Source organism: Pempheris klunzingeri, chromosome 14, assembly GCF_042242105.1.
Source record: "Pempheris klunzingeri isolate RE-2024b chromosome 14, fPemKlu1.hap1, whole genome shotgun sequence".
Taxonomy (NCBI): Eukaryota; Metazoa; Chordata; class Actinopteri; order Acropomatiformes; family Pempheridae; genus Pempheris; species Pempheris klunzingeri.
In genome coordinates, this window is record NC_092025.1 from 9755849 (window position 1) to 9772537 (window position 16689).

Here is a 16689-nt window from a genome sequence, read left to right on the forward strand (position 1 = left end):
GTGGGCTGGATGAGCAGGTTTTACCTCAGGTGACTGTTTTGTTGTTAGGGAGGGTTAGATTGAGTTTGTGTCTTTTGTCCTAACTGCTGTGTAAAAGCCCACGAAGCAAAATATGTCGCTTGAAAGGGTTTGTGGCCTGCAGCTCAGCCTGGCAGAGTGTGATCTTTTCAAGGATTTTGGTTTAAAGGCAGACATGTAAGTCTGAAAGAGCAGGAGTCAGGCTGTACACAGTGTACCTTCTCTTCAGGAGGAGTTACATGTGCGAAAGGTATTTTTTATTAAGTTAAGGTCAATGATGATTTTCTGATCACAAAGAAAAATGGGTGATTGATTGATTGATTGTATCACACCTACTTTATTTTCTATAATTTCGTCAGGAGCAACTTGTGTATTCGTTAAAGAGCTGTAGTGGATCATGGCACTACATTGGTGATGATGAAACGTTATGAAAGGTTTGAGTGTGTCAGTGTTAAGGGATTTCCTGTCCACATTGGAACAGTTCTGGTAAATGTTAATTGGCAATGGTGTGATACAGCATGAATTATCTGAACATCCAAACAGGTTTGTATATGTCGGTGCAATGTTAACTTTTGGAGTATGATGCTGCTGTTTGTCAGAGCACACCAGACACACCAAAATAGGGAACAACTGAATCCTCTGTGGGCCTTATTTCTCAGCACTGGTCAACATCTATCCTCAGAAAGGTGGGCTGTTTTTGCCAACTGTTCAGTGGTGATGTAATGACGCGTCTTGAGGTACGTTTGATACGAGAAAATAAAGATTCTAAGTAAATTATAAGTTTATTATAGCACCATATGCCACCACTGAGCCATATTACCAAAGTAACTCTGTTTATTCTGTCAGGCAGATGAAGTAAAACGTCAGATGCTGATAAATTTATGAGTCTTGGCTCTTCATATTCAGAAAAAAATGTGAAATAAAATGAAAATAAAATAATAAAAAAAAAAAAGCAATAGAGTTTGTTGTGCCTGGAGTCAGCTTTGATCAAGGCCTTGTATTTTTCTCATACACACTACTCAAAGAAGCAAAGAGGCATTTTACCAACTAAATTATGGACTCATTATCCGTCTAGTGGTTTTGTTCAGACCATCCAGCACATGTGGAAGCTGGTGTTTTTTTTTTTTTGAGTGGATCTGTGAGTACAACCAGTTTTTTGAGAGGAACCAGGTGTGATTCAAGCTCAAGTGAATATCTTTTTCACTTCACTGCCCTCTTTCCCACTGTGACAGGCGATAAAATGTTACTATACTGCAAACATCTACAGCTGGTTTTTATGCTTAATATTTCACTTGTCACGTCCAGACTGAGGGACTCAACTGACAAAGGAAATAATTAAAATCTACCTTGAAAGCATTTGATAGCTTTTCCCAAAACATATCATGTTATTCCTTTGAGTGCATTAGTCAGATTTCCTCTTCTGGATGGACAGGTTATGGCAAAGGAGCAGAGCAGAGAATGCGCAGTGCTCAGCTCAGTACATCATGAATTTTAACAGCAAGGCTGTATGGTTGCCATAGGAAACAGATGCTATCTTTATTTAATGTACATGAGATGTATTGTTACTGGAGGATCAGGTATAAATGAAGCAGCTGTGAAGTTTAACCCGGGGATCATCACATATGACGCGGCTGACGTCCTGCTTTGTGCATATTCAGTGGCTAAGGAAGAGATGCATGGCTGACAGTGTTGCTAGGAGACCACACACAGCGACTACTGTGAGAGGCTTGATTTCACCTCCCTCCCCCATTCTTGTAGTCTGGCTGCCTTTCACTGTTTTTCTATCCTCTCCTCCTCTCACTTGCCTCCATTTGCTTATTCCAGTCACTTTCATATTCCCTGCCTCGATATTCCCCTCCATCCATCTGCCTCCACTTTTACATTTTCTACCGAATCATATTTATCTTGAGCCCGGCTGTTCCCTCAGTGACTCTCTATTTATTGGTTTCCCCCGTCTTTCCTCGCGCCCCCTCCCGTCTCTTTCCAGCTGCCTCCATCTCTCCTCCTCTCTAGCCGTGTGTGTCTCAAGCTGCTCATTCTCCTCCCGAACGTTTCGCTTCATCCTCTCACACTGCTTCCCCTCGTCCCCTCTCCCCGCTTGTTTCTCCGGCTGAGCTGCGGCACTGTTTGTGGCTCAAGTGTGGTGACTGTGGTGTGTGCCGTGTGGCAGGGGGTCAAGTTATGATACTGAACAGCAGTGGGCAGAAATGGCCGTGGTATGGGGGAGAAACTGAACATACTCAAGCGTGTACAGTATTGTGTGCTTCTAAAAATACGGAACCTATCTCATTGATAAAATGAAACATAAACATCTGTGGCACATAAGGCAACTCATTTCTTTCCTATTTACTGTTACATACTAAGTTACAAAGTTTAATTGTGCTATTTAATTTAGGCTTTAAGGGATGCACACGTGAACATCCTGTCATATATGAGCATATCAGTCCGAGGACTGGATGTGCAAAAGAAAGAAGATGATGTGTATAATGAACAAGGTGTTCTATCTGCTCTTTCAATCTGATTGCTTCTATTCAAGCAGCTTTGCAAAGGCAAATATATCTTATGAATGCTTTTCCTGTAATCAAAAAGGGAGGTAGGTTGGTATTTGTCACAATATCTTCTTTCAAATCACATTTTGGGTGGAAGTCTGAAAAACACAAAGGCATAATACACCCCAAAGTCATTAAATGTGTATTTTGAAAATGTTTCTTAGAGATATTGCCCCGATGTCAAGCCCAGGCCAGTGCTGTGATGTGTCCCTCCACTCTGGAGCCGTACTGCCTCACTCACAGTGAGGTGCAACAACACCACAGGACCACTTGCCGAGGTGGAAGCCGAATGGCAGAGGGCTGCAGCACAAACCCTTTCAGAAGTGTTAAAGAAGTAGCAGTGAAAGACTATTTTAGATACAGAATACCTTAAATCTACTGTCAAAGCAAAACAAATTCACTCTATAATATAACTACACAACTACATAACTTAGCTCTTTCTTGCACCCAGTGAGGAGATGATACTCCAAATGTTTTGCATTTCCAAAATTTCTGTTGGGTTTGATCCAAATTCCCTGTCATCAGTAAGCCACACTCAAATCAGCTGCTGAGCATTTGCCATTACTGCTTCACACCATGTGTGTATGTGTGTGTGTGTGTGTGTGTGTGTGTGTGTGTGTGTTTGGCATATATTGTGGATTTGAGTATGTGTGTGTGTGTGATCTGTTTGCTTATGTGCATGAGTGAGTAGTCTGCAGCGTTGCATGCAGTTCCAGTTACATGAATCATGGCTCCATCTGCCTCCTGGTTCTAATGAGAGGAATTCAAGCGACAGTTATTGACCCTGCAGATGCTCCTGAAAGAACTTGCTAAATGCTCGGAATTTATTTGGGATTTAAAGCGGCGTCAGGGATTGATCCCAGCCAACCTATATGAGTGCGCCGCATGTTTTGTGTCTGTAAAAGTGATGTTTGTTGCCCGTTTTGATTAGACAAACCTTCATGTAGATGTAAAACGAAGGTCCCCTGGTTCTTTTAGCTTGGCTAATTGCACACCAACCCACAGCATGTAATGCGGCAATTGCAGGGCTGCCTGCTCAGCTGCCAGATCCTAGAAACCCAAATCAAAGCTCCAGTTAACAAAAGCCCAACCTACAGTCGCAGCTCCCTAACCTAATTAACATTGAGTCAGCAAGCATGGCAGCAGCAGCGGTCGAGGTTGTGGTCAGGGCTGTGGGATACAAGAATAGCAGTAGCCACGCTGACACACTGGATGACACACTGGGCTGTGACAAAAGAATCACACACAGCTACACAGCTCAACATGCTGCCTGGCCCAGGTGACAGTGGCTGATGCTGCCACTCTGGCTCTTTTGTCTTTAGAGTAAGATATGTTAAAGATATTGTTCTGTCAGTCAGGATGCTGTGCAGTTGGTGGTAAATTAGTTTTAAGTGGCTCTGAATAAGCACCGGGGCTATTGCACTGCTGAAGAGTGTAATTGTTATGTATTTTTATGCCATTTTTATGCTGCTTGCATCCTCAGTCAAGGACTATAACAGCATAATTCAGAGCTCATTGAGAAGTGGATTTACATGCAGTTTCATTGTAGCACATGAATGTACAACTGTGAATTAAGAAAAATAAGTATGTAGAGAATATCATTTGTTTTGTAATATTTTACATATTCTGTTTTCTATGACACAACAGTAATAACAATATTGCAAATACAAGCTGAAATTGAGTTTAATGCATCTCATATGAAGTCAGCAACAACGCTGTTGAACGCAAAACAAAAGCACCAATGATAATGCTCCAGTGTCCACCAATAGAAAAACATTCATACTCTGTTTCTATTTATGACGGAAAAACACTGAAAACGTGCATCAGCTGACAGCTGCGCTTCTCCTAACCAATTGCGTTGCACACTCACATTCTCCAACGAAAAAGCACTGTTGGGCCCTCAGATATCTGCCCCACAACAAGCACGACTTCTCATGGGGTGAGCGTGAGTAGGAAGCTGTGCATGCGCTACATATGACAAACCACATTACTGTCTGGCTAGCAGACAGGCTTAGCTAGGCCATCCCGGGGCCTGCAGCCAGAGACGCTCTGCAGCTGAGTTACCATGCTTACTCAAATATTCATAACTGGATAATGAAAATATAAATAGTTTTCATGTGATACACTAGAGGTTGGGGTAAACAAAACTGCAACTTCATCATCATGCATCACTGTCTCTCTGCTTTGAAGGCTGCCAGTTGGAGTAATGGGCAGGATTGTTCACTATGACACACTGAGCATGATAAGCAATGACTCCCCTAAACTTTTGCCTGTAATTTGAGTTCGATTATTTTGGTTTCATAGTGCGTCGCCACATCACAAAGTAATCACTGTCAATCTTGTCAGCCTCAAGTAGGCTGGGAAGCTGAGAAACATGTTTTTCAATGATTAATGAGCGCAAACATTGCCCTTGTTTCTTCTGGTTTAGGTGTGTTGGAGGAGGCCGACTGTGACATACGTCCCCTTCTCCCGAGTCTTCTTCTATACCATGAGCTCTGGCTCTGCCCAGGATGTGGCAGTCGAGCATTTCCTGCGTGACATAGAGAGGCGAAGCAAGCGGCTACACTGCGCTGTCATAGGCTGCGAGGAGGAGCGACCCCGCAGCGACATGAACCTGCTGTATCGTAAGAGCCGTTTGGACTGGAGGCAGAGGGACCAAGAGGGAAGCAAAAAGAGGTGAGAGGATCAGCTCACAGGAGCTCTGCATATATGGGATTACATTAGGGTTCAGTTCAGTGGGGATATAAACCTCTTAGCCGGCATGAATGAGTTTAATTTCAAAATCTTAATTCCAAGCATAGTTCATGAAGTCAGAAGGGGTTGCTTGAAAAGTCTTGGGAAAATTTGCATAGCAGAGCTGCATAATGAAGTTAATATGTTCTGTAGATGAGATAAACTACTATAATGTCACCCAAAATGTCAGAGGGCAAGAGGGGGCCAAAACCGGTGAAAAAGAAAATGAAACAGAGTTGTTGCCTCATTTGTCTCAGTACATATGTGACTATTTTGTCCTAATATTATATACTTTCATCAGAGGTTCTAACCTTTAAGCTTTAGTAAAGCCATTTGTTTTAATTTACAGCAATGTGTCATATGAATTTGGGTCATCCTCTCCTTCCTCTAGTTTACCAATGAAGTGAAAAGAATTCAAAAGTGAAAGTTTGGCTGTTGTATTGACTAAAACATGAACTAAATGTGCAAAAGCTGCTTTCAGGAAAAAGTAAGTGGAAAGCAAGTGCATATACTCAATAATTGTACTTTAGTACATTGTTACTTAAGTACAATTACTTTGTCCCTTGTACATAATTTAAGGGATAACTTGGATATTAATTAAACATGGAACCTATTTTTACATATTTTATGTTAGAAATGACTTGTAAGTATGAAATGTTTTGGAATTGGTGCAGTAGATCACCAGTAGTAGCGAGCGAGCAACTATGGCTGTAATGTAACCTTTGGTCAGCTCCACAAGATCAAAGTACGCTTAATAAAAGTGCTTGGTTTTGCCACTGATGGGCCCAGATTGTCATTCAAAGTTCCTCACAGCTTTATGGAAAGTTTCCCTACAGAGATAAACCTGTAAGATTTGTTTTTAAACCAGAATATCCGTTCTATTGCTTGGTTCAAAGCAACCAGACTCCATTGACAAAAACAGTGATTTTGCGAGTCTTTGGCTGTTTCAATCAGTTGGTTTGTTTGCGTTATTGTCTGACTTTGGTGTTTTTAGTTTGGATCCAACACAATATTTGTGTAAGACACAGTAATACAAACAAACCAGCTGATCATGGCAGCAATAAACCAGCTCCCGTGTTCTGTAAGCTGAAAAATTACAGTTTTTGTCAATGGAGTTTGGTGGGTTTAAATAACATGGTACAATGGCTGTTTTTGGTTAAACAAAGCAGATCTTACAGGTCTATCTCTGTAAGGATCCTTTCTATGCTGTTATCAGACACTTCTAATAACAATCTGAGCCTGTGGCAAAAACAAGCATGTTTAGTGGATAAACTTTTATCGGCACAATTACAACCATTGTGACTTGTTTGCTGCCCGTTCTTGGCCACTGGCTGAGGTGATCTATTGGAACAATTACAAAACGCTTTGTACCCACATTTGAACCCAAAACATGTAAAAAAAAAAAAAATAAATAAGGCCCAGGTTTGAAGACACCAAAATTATCCTTTAAGCATTTCCAATTTATACTGCTTTTTACCTCTACTCCCCTACATTTTAGTGGGAAATATAGAAATGTTTTACTCCACTCTATTTATTTTACAGCAGTAGTTACAAGTTACTTTTCAAATTAGGATTTAACATAAAAAGTGTCATAAAATACGCCACATTGTTGAGGATGAAACCATTGGTTCCCAATCTCTTTAGGGCTAGTGACCCATTACAAAAAAAAGTTTGTAGTTGGAGCCCCTCATCATGTTTCAGTTGTTGTACATTTTCACCAAATTTCCCCAAATTTCACCAGGATTCTCCTTTAAACTTCTCAGATGGTGTCAAACTATCTCAGATGGTGAACAAAGAGGTCAAATGATCCAATATTCCACTAAAAGATAAAGACAAGGGACATGTAAAAACAAAACAATATCAATGGATATAGCTTTTCCTCTGCCCTACCCCATTCAATAATCTCACTACCCATCAGATTTATCTTGTAATCCTTCCGAGGGGCCAGACCCACACGTTGGGAACCACTAAACTAAAATGACATATACATATGACAATGTCATATACAATAATAATATACTCAGGGGGGCCATTTTTCTGCAAAATGGGTATTTTAAATTTTTATACTGCAAGTAATGCAGTAATAATAAAGTGATAATACTTTTGTACTTTAATTTAAGTATTTAAGTTAGTAGGATTTTGAACTGAAGGACTTCTAATGGAGGTTATTGCATTGGTACTTTTACTGAAGTAAAAAAAAAGTAAGTAATAATGCTGAAAGAAACCCTAGCATCAAAACAAACTAATTAAATGAAGGACTCAAAAGTGGACAAAACAGGTATCAACAACATAACATCATCACACTCTGAATCACAGTTTGGTCTTGAAAAGTGTATGCATGCCCGTGAGTGAGTGATGTCGTGTATCTGAGCGTGTTGTGGGGACAGAGGAGAGATGCACTGCTCAAACGTGAGTCACCTATAATTCACCAAATCCCACACTGTGTACGGGGCCGCAGAGGAGAGGGAGAACATGAAAGACAACAATTCAGTTTGTTTGGAAGCGTCGCCCCGTGCTCTCTGACTCACAGCCGTAATTGGAGGCCCTTGTGTTGGCAGCAGAGATCAACGTCATGGCAGCATCAAGCCAGTGGAGGTGTAGGGCAGCAAGTGGGACAGCGGGACATGATGAGCGATGAAAGCAGAGCCGAGCGGGGCCGCAGAGGTGCAGCAGAGGTGAGAGGCAGGACATGACCAGTGCTGATTACGAACAGGGCAGGGTCAGGGATGAAACCGCACAGGGACGAAGGGATGGAAACCGAACAGACTCGTGGCGGGACCGGCAACCAGAGCAGAGCTGGAGGGTGTGAGGGAAGTGGAGGCAGCGGGGATGGAGGGACAAAGGAAGCAGTATGAAGGGCACTGGTAGACAGTTTGAGATCTGGAGGCCCTCAGGAGAGAAATCACATTTATAAAGCAGAGACGACCATGGAGATACAGGATGGTAAATAGGTGAGTTTCAATATGAGTTTTAAAAATAGAGACTGTTTCTTTTGGCACTAATACAGGCAGACAGGCTATTCCCAGTAGTGGCGACTGGTGGAGGAAAACCTTGCAGCCAGCTGAGGTTTTATTAATTCTTGCACAGACTTATGAGACCAGTGTGAATGGACTTGTGTGTGTGTGTGTGTGTATGCAGATACATGGAGGAAAAACTACCCTTAAAACCCTTGTAAAGCAATCATTTATAATCAATTAGAAGATCAGGGGGATTAATAAAATAAATTTAATCACATTCCTATTATGTCCTTTTTATGCATCCGTCAAGCCTGTAGAAGAGAATTATTGGTTTTTCAAACTTTAACATCTTAATCTCATGGTTCAAAGCACTTTGATGCCTTTAAAACCTGCTCTGAATGATCTGAGGACATTGGGTTTAAATTCCTCTCATGTCTTAGTGTAAATGTGTTCCTCATCTTGTCAGCTTCGTCTCATAAACAGAGAAATCCTTGTCACACAAGTAAAAGAAAAAAAAAAAGCCTCATAAGAGTTAAGATCAAAGTTTCAGGCAGACAAAGACAAGTTTTGTCTTGTTGTGGAAGCTTCAAGAAGTTATTATCTGTGCGGTTATTCATGATGGTCACAAATGGGAAATTTATTTTGGTCACTGGGTTGCTTTGGGGGCACCTATAACTGGGCGTCACATGCTGGAAAGAAGTACAACAATAATACTGCTGGAAGAATCAATAGGCAAAGCTTGTATCTAATTGCTTTGAGTCAAACCACCAGGCACTTTGGCTTTTTATGTAATTTTCCTCCTGATTCTCCCAGATCAGTTTAAATCCATGCTAGAGACAACCCATAACTTAAGGCAATCAATTAAAGTGTCGAGTACTGTGTCAAATATGTCAGTAAGGTCCAACAGAATGAGGACAGCTACACACTCAATGTCAGCTTTTCAACCTTAACCCATCTGAAATTTTAACAAGACACGACTTGACTGCTCTAATTTGCCCTCAAACCAGATTGGATCCTCTCAAAGATAATATTTCACAGCTAGTCTCATTCAGCTGTTTAAACCTAACCCACTCTTAAACTTTGCCCCAAAAAGGTAAATTATAAATAGGACGGTACCTGCTAGGGGCAGAATGATCTAAACTGGATTTCTTCAGCAAAAGCTTTATCACCATCCTCTTTAAAGCTTTTGGGAATATTGCACACTCGGAGAGGGGTGGGGGTCCACAGATAAATCCACCAAAGGTGATGTTCAGACGGCCACGTAGGAGCAGCGGATGAGCTCATGTGGTTTGATTAGCAGAGACAATGATTCTCCCTGCTTTCTAGTGCTTGTTGGAAAAGAATATGTAGCCCAGCCTTCATCTGCTGCCAGTCATGAGCATTTTATTACAGCACAAAGAGTTTACTGTTTCATCAGTTCGAAATGATGTGGAGATTCCTCAAATTTAAGCAGACAAATAAATTCTCGGTTTGGACTTTGGACAAAAAAAGACAAGAGGAGAGGAAACCTCCTTGAAACATTTCTGATTAATTAATCGTTACTAATTACGCTGTATTCATGATAAAAGCAGATCAAACCAGTAATTAACAAAGAGCTACCACACAGCTCTGAATTAGCAAGGTTCAACTCCAGATTCTTATTTAAACAGTACACAACACAAGAGCTCAGTGTCCTGTAGAAAGTGCAGAATTTGAAGAAATGGTTTAACATTTTTGCAGGACTATTTCTCGGCTGGCAGCAGTGACTGTTTGGAGTCTTGACTGAGTCTCCTACTGCTCCCCACCAAGAGATAGTCTGGAAATAACACCCTGTAAAACCAGAAATTGTCTTTTTTTTTTCACTTCAGTTTTAAATAAGATACAGCATCTTAATTAGTGAGCTTTAGAGGTGCTGGTTGGCGGATTTTGTTTCCTCCAGGCAGAGCCAGGCTGGCTCTTTTTCTTTATGTTAAGCTAACCGACTGGTAGCTCTAGTTTCATATTAAGCAGACAGGCATGTGACTTGGTATCAGTATTTTCTATTTAACTGTTGTCAAGAAAACGAATAAGCGTATTTCCCAAAAAGTCAAACTACAGTTTTTAATGATAATTATACATTAGGTGCACAATGTAAAGCAGCAAGAAAGAAAAGCGAATACAGAGGTGAGAGTCCATATACTTTTTGAGCAGCTGAATCTTTGCTCTCGGTTTGAAGATGTTGAGAGCTTCCTCTGCCCTAAGAAGTAAGAAAAAAAAAAAAACAAACAGAACACTTCAAGCTACCAGAAGGAGCTGCTCAGCCTCTGTTCTGAGCTAAATTTGGCCCTGTACTATCTGTGTCGATTGTGAGGAGTCACAAGTGCATCTCCACAGGCATTCAAGGGCATAAACATAGTCATACTGTTGCTATATAGCACACATAAAAAACATATATTCAGGCAGACACACACACACACACACACAGTGTTTTGATGAGGAGGAAAATAGGAGCCTCTGTGCTCTCCATGATGAGCAGCCTCAGTTCTGCTTCCGTTGCTTATGATGTTGACTGCAAAATGTAAGCTCCAATTGTCTTCTTTTGTGCTTCACTGCCTCACAGGGATTGCAACTGATCTAAAAGAGAGCACTGCGTGACCCATAGTCATATCTTGCCATTATGCACTATGATGAATCACTTACTCACAGAATAATCGTGCGTTTGAGCTATTTAATTACACACTCAGAAACACAATTTCTTGCAGCCTCAAACGTGTAGACACAGATGTGGATATCCAGATGTGCTCTCTGCGTCCCTGCGGCTGAGATATGATCAACACAAACCTGGAATAGGAATTCAGCCTGATGAAGCTGCAGTTTCCTCCTGGATTGCAGCAGTAAATTCAGATAACTCTCTACTCCTTTTGATGGTGTTTCCACCACAGCTGTGAATGTTTTTTTTTTTTTTCCTCCTCCTCTCCTCTGCCATTTTGTGTAAGTACAGTAGCGCCACAGTAGCCACATTAATGAAAAGTGTGTTGGACGGGGAAAGTAAGTCAACCTTGTTCGATCCAAGTGAGCTTAAAGGCCACGGACTTGCTGTGGGGTGAAGCAGCATAACACCCCTGGAGAGGACACCACACCACTGCAGCATGTATCTCTTAAGCTGAAAAGCAAGCACAGGGTTATCAGAAGCCATTTTGTAAGCCTTTGGTGAACTCGGCAGGGCATCAGACCTCACAGTTTATGTCAACAACTTGAGCCACTGTCTCTGATACCTGAACTGTGCTCGACCTCAAACTGTTAGCAACTTAGCATGTTGTATTTGAATTATTTTACCTAATTTTTGGATCAGGAATTCATTTATTTCTGATGCTCCTCAGAAATGATTTTTCAACACGCTATCAAATATGTTTATTCTATAGAGTTTTGTGCATAGATGCTCTAGTAGAATGACCGATAATAGGCGTCTGGGTCAATAGTATTAATGGTGCAGCAAAGAACGAATGCAATTTCAATTTTTGTTCAGCTTGGTAAAACACAGATTTTTCTCTTTGTTAGTTTTATTTATTGCTGTGCAAGCTCACATCATTGATGATTTCAAAGACAAACTATCAAATGCATGAAAATCACAACTGTTCCCATGGTAACAGATTAAAGGCTTCTGGCAATCATGAGAGCAGACTACAGATGTGGGCTGAGGAAATAAAAATATAAAGAATAAGGGAATTCCAGCAGCTTATTGTACAGCACCAAGAGTACTTTGTTTTTGACAGGGGAATTGATTTCCTAATTGAATGTGTTTGAGGGGGAAGCAGATGTGGAGGGATTCAGATGGAAAGATATGTGAATGCAGAAGGTGTAGGAGCCTCCAGGGCTTTCCCGTTTGCAGTGAAAGCCCTGCAGGCATTTCTTTATTGTAAAGGCGATGTTTGAAGACCAAAGAGAGAGGGAGGGAAGAGGGAGGTCAGTGTAAGTAGTACATGATGTTTTGCACAAAAATATGATTCCTTCATGCTTCTATGTTTTTCTTCCATCCACACATTCTCAACCCCTTTCCCAAACTGCAGCTCCACCCAAAACGACCCCTCAGCCACTGTTGGTAAAGTCAGAGACTTGGCTTCTTTCCGTCGGCACTTCCGGATGGGTTTCATGACCATGCCGGCCTCCCAGGACCTGTCCCCTCACTCTTGTGCCTCCGCCATGGCGCCACGCTCGCAGTCTTGCCACGCTGTTGGTGCCGGGGATACCAGTCTGGAGAATGGAGATTACTCTGACACCCAGTCTCAACACGGCAGCCGCTGTCCCCCAGCTAAACCCAAACGTCACCCCAGCACTCGCCTCAGCTCCTCATCCGCCGACAGCAGAGGACTTCTAGAAACGCCGCCACCTCCTCCATCCACTCACTCACAGACCAAACACTCAGAGAAGAAGAATGGTAAGAAATGTTTGTTCAAGTGCATATTCTACAAATGTTCTTTCATGATCTCTTTTCTTGACATTCACGTTTCTCTCCTACAGCCATGAAGAAGTCTGATTCTGGAGAGATTGGAAAGAAGGTGCCTCCTTTAAAGCCCAAGAGAAGTCCCAGCACCCAGCTTTCCTTTGACCCCGTTCCTCCACGTGTGCCTCCTTCTGCCACATCCTTGCCTTTTCAGGCAGCAGACTCTCAGATTCAGACAGGAGATGGGGAGGATGAGCCCGTCTATATAGAGATGGTGGGCCAAGTGTTCACTAGAGACAGCCAGACGGCCACCCCCCACCCTGTCACCCCTGTGGCCACCACGCCTGACTCTGACTCAGACCAGAGCGAGGCCATCTATGAGGAGATGAAATACCCGCTGCATGAGGACAGAGAGTCCCAGAGACACCTCCCTCCAAAACATGAAAAACTGAAAACCTCTAAACACTTTCACGTCACCCCTTCCTCCTCCAGCAGCTCCTCCTCTCTGCCACGCCCCTCCTCTTCCTCTCCCTCCTACTCCAAACCCAAAGCTACCGTGTCAATCTCCCATTCGTCTCCTCTACCTTCCTCGGCGTCGTCCACCCCAGTCCCACAGGTCCTCTCCACCAGCCCACACACCCCACGAGCTCCTACTCCCTACCTGCTGCAAGGGAGTAAATCCGAGCCCGAGTCCAACACGAAGATCCCAGCCCCGTTCCCCAATCTTCTACAGCACCGGCCCCCACTGCTCGCCTTCCCTCAACCAGCAGCAGCCTCCAGTGGAGTCGGGGTGCAAAACAAGGCGTCTTCTGCTAAAATGGGAACTCAAACATCCAGCGTGACAACTCAAGCCAGCACTTCCTCCTCAACCTCTTCTAATGTTCCTGTATCCTTATCAGGCTCCAAGGAGTCATCAGGAGGAAGTGCATCCCAGCAGGACAAACACAGCAGAGACTCCCAGCTAGGCCCCGCCCCCGGACTGAGAGCCAGGAGCCACTCCACACCTCTGCCACCTTCCTCCAAATCCACCTCCCCTTTCTCCCATCACCACCACCACCCTCACCATCGCCCCTCACACTACCATCACTATCGCAAGCCGGAGAGAGGAGACTCCCCTGTTCCAAACAAGAGCAGTTCTCAGACCTCGACCCAGACCACAGTCCAGACCCAAACCTCTAGTACAGGCAGGGAAGGCAAGTCTGTTAGCTTTCTCTTGAAGTCAGAGAAAGGAGAGAGGGATAAGGACAGGGACAGGGACAGGGACAGAGACAGAGACAGAGACAGGGACAGAGACAGAGACAGAGACAGAGACAGAGACAAGGACAGGGACAGAGACAGGGACCGAGATAGAGAGAGGGAAAGGGATAGTCGTAGAGACAGGGACAGGGACAGAGACAAGGAGAAAGACAAGGACAGAGATAGGGAAAAGGACAGAGACAGAGACAGAGACAGAGACAGAGACAGGGACAGGGATAGGGATAGGGACAGGGACAGGGACAGGGACAGGGATAGGGACAGGGACAGGGACAGGGACAGGGATAGGGACAGGGATAGGGATAGGGATAGGGATGGAGGGCCATACTCCTTACAGATGGATCTTGCTCACTCCTTAAGCAGCCAAACGTCTCAAAGCAGCACCAGCTCAACCCCTACGCCATTATCCTCATCCCAGCGTCCTCATTCTCGACCCCATCTCCGCTCTCACACTCCTCACGGCCTGCCAGCGTACAAGCCTCCCTCCTCCGACAGCCCTCTGCTGTGGACCTACCCCTCCGGTGGCTTCCGGAGACCGCCGGCTTACGAAAGCTTGAGAGGAAGCTCTCAGACGCCCTCTCTGCAACAGCCATCAAGTCTTACAGGTGTCTGTGAGGGGACATCCAAGAGTAACGGAGGGTCCTCATCACTCCAGTCAAAAGTTGGCTTCATGCCCTGGGACAGCAGTGCCAGCTTAGCTGCGGATGAGGGATCTTACTGGCCTATGCAGAGGAAATTGTCCTTCAGCCATGGGAGCAGAGAGACAGAGAGTAAGTCAGAGGTCATTTTGAGTACAGAGTGCAGATGCTATATTTTTTAAAAAAATCATCCCTCTGAAGGTATTTTAAGTGAAATGTTCTTTAAAATATTAATTCTGTTCCTTCCCCCGTCTCAGAGGATGAAGGTCGTGCGTGGAATGGCAGTGCTGACGCCCTGCTAAGGATGGATAAAGAGGAACTCTGCATGGGGTCGCGAGGAGGCCACTCAGGCATCCCGGTTCACTTCAGTAGTGCCACCAGCAGGGCCCTGGGTCACAGTGAGTCCTTGGCTGGTGTGGATAGCAGCCCGGGTTTCAGAGCCCTGCCCAGAGTTGGTCTGCCTCTTCCCTGCCAGACTTTCCCTGCCTGTCGCAATGGAGGTAAGCAAACACTTCATAATCTTTTAGTCATAGCCTCCAACCACAACATCCTATTTAGAAAGGAACTATAGCAGCAGATTTACATGGGGATTTTTCTGTTGGCTCTGTGGTGGAGCCTTTAACTTGGATGGCTTACTTGATTTTTTTCTCATGTTTGACATCAAATGCGAGTTAACACCACCCTAAAAAGGATGGATGCCACCCATCCAAGTTACTTTTCTGTTCCAAGCTAGCAGAGACTACCTCCTCTCCTCTCCTCTGACTGTCACAAAAGCGAGGAGTTCTGCCTCCATTACATCCTTGGGTACTGAAATTAGCTTTGAAGATCTGTCTCTCTCTGTCAGTGTCTCTGCATCTTCACTCAAGGCCTTTCCCTGGAAACAGAGACACACTGCTTACCTTGACAATCAGAGCAAAACTTCCCCACCAGCAGAGTCAATATCAGACTCACATCTTGTCACAAATAGATTCAGGAGCCCTGGTCCCATTTCATGGTGTTTACACTGTACATTGTGACAAACCTAGCTGTTTAAAGCACTATCTTATTGAATTTAGTTATATGAGCTAGATACAGGGTGCAATTTATATTGCCAGTGAGCAACAAAGTAAAGTGATATGACAGGAAAATATAAAGCGGTCAGAGTCCCCACAAACCCCACCAGTGCCGACAGTTAGATTTCAGTTTCACTCATTTCTGTCACATCAGTGTTAAAGTTTAATCTTATAAATTTAATGGAAATCTGTTCATAGGATAATGTAAGATATTCAGCTGCAAACACTGATCTGTGTAAGCGTACCTGTATTGATAAAAATGAGTTGCTCCAATGCACTTAAGTATACATTGAATTTATAATAGTCTCTTTGCTTAAAATATAATGTTTATGTTCTACTGTGACATTCGATATTAACAGCCATGTGTGTTAAAATGAAAAGTCATATTCCAGTCTTCTGATGAGCAGGCACTTAGTGTAATATTTGTTTCCCTACAGAAGTGGGGCGGCTGGGCCGCTCCTCCTCTGCTGCTGGAATGAGACAGGTGGGCGGAGGAGACGTCCAGAGACAGAGCAGCCTACCAGCACGAGAAGCCCTCAATCAGGTGAATATAAAACACCCAGTCGAATAACTATAGACTCTATTAACTTCATTCATGGTAGATTTGGGAGAGCATTAATATTGTTCTCATTATTACTTCCCCTTCTGCTGGAGACAGTGCTCCAGCAGATCTATTTATAGCTGGTAGATATGCCCACTGAGCAGAATAAGGTTCTGGTCTGCCTCAAAAGAATAAGAGCTGCAAAGGTATATGACGTAGGCTAATATGTAATCAGGAAATGATAGAGAGTGGTGGATGAGAGAACATGCTGTACTATGTTTTGGAGTGATGAGCTGCAGTCTTCCAGCAGCACATTTTGCCCAGATTCTGGCTGCATAGCAAGTGCTGACGCAGTTTGAGTGTGCTGCAGAGACTGTGTTCATGCGGCTGGTTGACCCTCCCTCAACCTGTAACGGATGAAGCAGCACTGCATCCTGGCGGCTGTGCAGAGGAACTGCAGTTTTATTCAACGTGCTATGGTGGGCTGGTAGTGCTGACAGCGCTGCAGTGATCATGCAGGTTATACAGATATTTAAAAGCTTTGATAT

At 43.6% G+C, this 16689-nt stretch overlaps 1 protein-coding gene across 1 annotated transcript in view; it reads left to right on the forward strand.

The window, feature by feature from the left end:
• Positions 1-16689, forward strand: part of LOC139212807 (neuronal tyrosine-phosphorylated phosphoinositide-3-kinase adapter 1) — a 28521-nt gene that overhangs the window by 9779 nt on the left and 2053 nt on the right. The window contains exons 3-8 of the mRNA XM_070843342.1: positions 4996-5243; positions 12283-12650; positions 12734-14016; positions 14149-14680; positions 14806-15048; positions 16038-16144. Coding sequence (XP_070699443.1) covers positions 5056-5243; positions 12283-12650; positions 12734-14016; positions 14149-14680; positions 14806-15048; positions 16038-16144 — 2721 coding nt within the window. The 5' untranslated portion in view covers positions 4996-5055. The remainder of the gene's footprint in view (positions 1-4995; positions 5244-12282; positions 12651-12733; positions 14017-14148; positions 14681-14805; positions 15049-16037; positions 16145-16689) is intronic.